The sequence below is a fragment of the Nicotiana tomentosiformis genome, chromosome 11, assembly GCF_000390325.3.
Source record: "Nicotiana tomentosiformis chromosome 11, ASM39032v3, whole genome shotgun sequence".
NCBI lineage: Eukaryota > Viridiplantae > Streptophyta > Magnoliopsida > Solanales > Solanaceae > Nicotiana > Nicotiana tomentosiformis.
This window is the reverse complement of record NC_090822.1, coordinates 69568296-69573553: the sequence shown is the minus strand read 5'-3', so window position 1 is coordinate 69573553 and position 5258 is coordinate 69568296. Positions and strand designations below refer to the sequence as shown.

The 5258-nt window shown below is 35.9% G+C and overlaps 1 protein-coding gene across 1 annotated transcript; it reads left to right on the top strand.

Moving 5' to 3' along the window:
• The first annotated feature begins 3486 nt into the window (after positions 1 to 3486).
• Positions 3487 to 3945, top strand: LOC138901618 (uncharacterized mitochondrial protein AtMg00810-like). The gene has a single exon (XM_070189396.1). It carries the CDS (start codon positions 3487 to 3489, stop codon positions 3943 to 3945), a length of 459 nt encoding a protein of 152 aa, XP_070045497.1.
• The last annotated feature ends 1313 nt before the right edge of the window (positions 3946 to 5258 follow it).

Below are 5258 nucleotides of genomic sequence, written 5' to 3'. Positions count from 1 at the left end.
CCTAAAATTCACCCCAGGTCCACATGCCCGGATTCGGGAAATATTTGAAGGAAATCGTTGCCCATAATCTCAAGAACTCGAACATACAATTTCCATCCAATTCCATAACCATTTTTATGGTTAAAATCTCATTTTTATAAAAATCTAGGTTTTTTTTAATCTAAATCCTTGATTTCCAAAATTTATAGGTTATAATCTACCCATAATCTATGTATTTAACTAAAAGTGTGTAGAATTAACTTACCTTCAAGTTGCTAGTTGAAATCCCCTCTCAAAAAGCTCCAAAATCGCCCAAGAATGGAAGAAATGGGGTTAAAATGGTGAAATCCCATTTTTAAGACATTCTGTCTCGTACAGTGAACCCCTTCTTCGCGAACGCGGTTAGTACCTCGCATTTCGTGAAGGCAAAATTTCACAGCCTTAAAATTATCCTTTGCAAACGCGACAAGGGTCTCGCGAACACGAAGGCTTACTGGCTTGCCCTTCGCGAACGCGTGAGCTCCCTCGCGAACGCGTAGGGAAAATCCACCCCGGTCCCAGTCCTCTTTCGCGAACGCGTCGACCATCGCAAACTCGTAGGCCAAAACTCCCGAGCTTCTTGAATGCGTCACCATCCACGCAAACATGAAGGGAAAATATGAACTTCAAAATCAACAACGAAACTAAGAATCGTACCCCAAAATCGAATTGGATCAAAATATGAACTTCAAGTTTCTAAATTCCTCCGAACGCGCCGAATCATACTTATACTACCCGAAATGACACAAAATTTTTCGTGCAAGTCTTAAATCACCATACGGAACTATTCCCAGGTTCAAAATTCCAAACTGACCTCAATTACTCTAAAACCTACTCCAAACCAAATTTAAAGAACCTTAAACCTTTAAATAGTTGATTTTCACTATTAAGCGTTGAAACGCTTTAAATAGTTGATTTTCCCGGGTTGTCCAAAACCCGATTCGAACATATGTTCAAGTCCAAAATTATCATACGATCCTATTGGAACCGTCAAATCCTGATTCTGGGGTCGTTTTTTCAAAATATCGACCGAAGACAAACTTGGCCTTTTAAAGACAAATTAAAGAACTAAGTGTTCCGATTTCAACCCGAACACTTTCAAATACCGAACCAACCATCCCCGCAAGTCATAAATTAATAAAAGAACATACGGAGAGTTTTATTTAGGAGAACAGGATTCTAAAAGTCAAAATGACCGATTGGGTCATTACAAGAGATAAGGGTGGCTATTGTCAGGGATGATATGTAATGAGGTGGGGTTATTGTGTTGGTAATTTATATGTGATGATGTGGGGTTATTGTGTAGGTAATCTTCATATGATATTGTGATTTTTCTTGTGTTTATTCTTATATTTTGTGCAACTTGTCTTGTTATTTCGGTAAACTTGATAATAGTCTTATCTATGTTGAAATCGTGAGCCTGTGGCTAAAGCCACAATAGATATGAAATGTGGGCACGAGGTGCCGGGAAAAATATGGTGGTTTTTATTATTGGCACATGAACTGTCCGTGTAGATATGATATGAAATGTGGGCACGAGGTGCGGGAAAAATATGATGATTTAATTATGGGCACGAGGTGCAATGGAAATATGAAAGTGGGCTGAACCCCGTGTTATGAAAAATATGAAAGTGGGCTCAGACCCGTGTTACAAAAAATATGAATGTGAGCTGAGACCCGTGCTACGAAAAATATGAAAGTGGGTTGAGACCCGTATCCTTTTTTATTATGAAATTAGATGTCATAGGGTGACTTTTATTTGAAAGAATGTTATATTCGAAAGATATTTATTTGAAAGAATTATATAGGAAAGATATTTATTTGAAAGAATTATATTTGAAGGATATTTTATTTCAAAGAAGTATATTCGAAATATATTTATTGGAAAGGATTATATTCTAGAGATTTCTATTGAAAAACCTATAGATGTATATTTTGAAGGACTTGATTATTGGTTGTACTTGTGTTCATTATCTGTTTGAGCAATATTTATGGAGTTCTTGCTGCCTTTCTGTTTACATTACTAGTTGATTATTGTTGTTATCATTGCTATTTATTTTCTATATTTTTGTATACTACATTGCATAGGTTAGTAGACTAGTGAGTGTCTTGATTGTACCTCGTCACTACTCCACCGAGGTTAGTCTTGATACTTACTGGGTACCGATTGTGGTGTACTCATACTACACTTCTGCACATTTTTGTGCAGAGCCAGGTATTGGAGATATCGGACTCGGACAGCGTTAGAGTGGTATCGCAAGGATTCAAGGTAGAATTGCTTGGTCGTCGCAGTCCCTTGGAGTCTTTTAATTTTATTGTACTGTTAATTATTATTCAAACAGTATTGAGTATTAGATCCTTGAAATCATTTCATGTATTCAGTTAGAGTTCGTAACTCAGTATTTCCAGTCTTGGGAGGTTGTTTGTAATTATTTCTGTTGTTGGTTTCGATTATCTATTTCAAAAAAATGGCTTGAATTGTAATTATAATCAGCTTACTTAGTCTTAGAGACTAAGTGCCATCACGATGCCTGTAGTGGGATTTTGGGTCGTGACAATCACGACATCCTACGGAGGGAATTTGGGGTCGTGACAACAACTCCACCTCCTTCTCCAACCAATGTTGCATCTCTTTCTTCTCAACAAAGTTCAAATGAGCAACCACAAAGGACAAGGAGCATTCAAGAGCTCTATGATGGCACGGAAGAAGTTACTAATTTTGATTTTTTATATTGTCTCTTTGTTGATAGTGAACCAATGAACTTTGATGACGCTGTTACACAAAAAAGGTGGAGACAAGCCATAGAGGAGGAGATCAATTCAATAGAGAAGAACAACACGTGGGAGTTAACAACTCTTCCCAAGGGTCATCGCGCAATTGGAGTAAAATGGGTATACAAGACAAAAAAGAATGTTGATGGAAATGTGGAGAGATACAAGGCATGACTTATGGGTAAAGGCTACAAGTAAAGGCAATGCATTGACTATGAAGAAGTCTATGCACATGTTGCCCGCATGGAGACGATTCGTTTGCTTATCTCTTTGGCGGCACAAATGAAGTGGAAGATCCATCAACTAGACGTCAAGTAAGCCTTTTTAAATGGCCATCATGAAGAAGAAGTCTATGTTGAACAACCATTGGACTTCATGGTCAAAAACCATGAAGATAAAGGGTTGCAGTTGAAGAAAGCTTTATATGGATTAAAGCAAGCCCCACGAGAATGGAATAGTTGTATTGAAAAGTATTTTCAAGACAATGGATTTACGCGTTGTCTCCATGAATATGCTCTTTACCTTAAAGTTCATACTAATGGATATATCTTGCTTGTTTGTCTTTATGTTGATGATCTTATTTTCACGGGTAATAACCCAAGTTTGTTTGAAGTTTTTAAGAAAGATATGTCCCGTGAGTTCGAGATGACAGACGTAGGGCTCATGTCATACTACCTGGGCCTAGAAGTGAAGCAAATGGAGGATGGAATTTTCATATCTCAAGAAAGCTATACGAAGGAGATCCTGAAGAAGTTCAACATGCTCGATTGCAATCCCGTGAACACACCGATGGAGAGTGGGACAAAATTGTCCAAGTTTGATGAAGGAGAAAATGTGGATCACATATTTTTCAAAAGTCTTGTAGGAAGTTTGAGGTACTTGACTTGTACCAGGCCAAATATACTCTTTGCAGTTGGAGTAGTAAGCCGCTTCATGGAAGCTCCTACCTCCACCCATTTGAAAGTCACTAGAAGCATTCTTCGTTACCTAAAACGTACAATTGACTTTGGGCTATTTTATTCTTGTTCTAGTGATTTCAACCTTATGGGATTTTGTGATAGTGATTATGCGGGAGATATTGATGATAGAAAAAGCACAACTGGCTTTATGTTTTTCTTGGGTGATTCTGTTATTTCTTGGAGTTCAAAAAAATAGTCCATAGTTACTCTCTCGACTTGTGAAGCCGAATATATTGAAGCAACATCATGTATATGTCATACTATTTGGCTAAGAAGATTATTGAATGAGCTCAATTTGCCACAAATTGAAGCTACATAGATTTGTATAGATAACAAATCTGCACAGGCACTCGCCAAGAATCTGGTGTATCATGATCGAAGCAAGCATATAGATACAAGATATCACTTCATCAGAGAGTGCATTTCCAAGAAGGAAGTCGAGCTCAAATATGTGAAGTCTAATGATCAAGCTGCGGATATCTTTACAAAGCCCCTCAAGTTTGAAGATTTTTAGAGATTGAGATCAAGAATTGGAATGAAGAAGAAAAAATCAAAATTAAGGGAGAGATTTGCAGGACCAGCCCCAAAATAAAATACTAATACAAAGAAAGAAAATAGCAAGTTGCAATGGCAACTTGTTTGCAATAAGGGTGGCTGAAATAAAGTTTCAAATTGCAACAAGACCAAAACAAAAATAATTCTGGATGATGCAAATTGCAAAGAACAAAGCATTTTGATTGGCCGAAAGCTTGGCAAATTTTTCTATAAATAGCAACTTCATTCCTCATTTTAACCACACCAAAATAACACTACTAGAAAAATGGCAAAATCTATTCACGCAATTTCGACCGACATCGGTCGGAAAAAAACCGACCGAAATCGGTCGAAAAATAAGTAAATTGATCACAAAAGTCAGAGAAAATATTTTTAACAATGGAAACAGTGGTCCCACAACAAATATATACAAACTCTGACTGATATCGGTCGGAAATTAGTCAATCTTTGACCACGACCTGGTCATACTTCATATTATATAATAAAATACTTTTTAATTAAAAATTTTCAAATATATCGACCGAAATCGGTCGGTATATTTGAAATTATATTTCCCGCCCAAGGCAATTGATCTTTTAATATACCAAAAATTATATATATATTTAAATTACCAACTGAAATAATTTTTAATTAAATGTTTCTGACCGAATTCAGTTGGTTTTAATTTTAAATATTTTAAAATATTAATTTAATGAAGAAACCGACCACATTCGGTCAGTTTTAGTCAATTTATATAGCTTTTAAATAAATAATATTTAATACTTAGTTTTTATATATATATATATATGCACGCACACACACATAATCTTGAATGTTTTATTCTCGATCACCTTATTAGTACTTTGCTCATATACTTCATCAGTGGATCAATTGGAAATTTAATTATATTCGATTAAACCTTACTATAACATATTTAAAAATAAAGTGTATAGTTCTATAAGATGTAGTGCTATA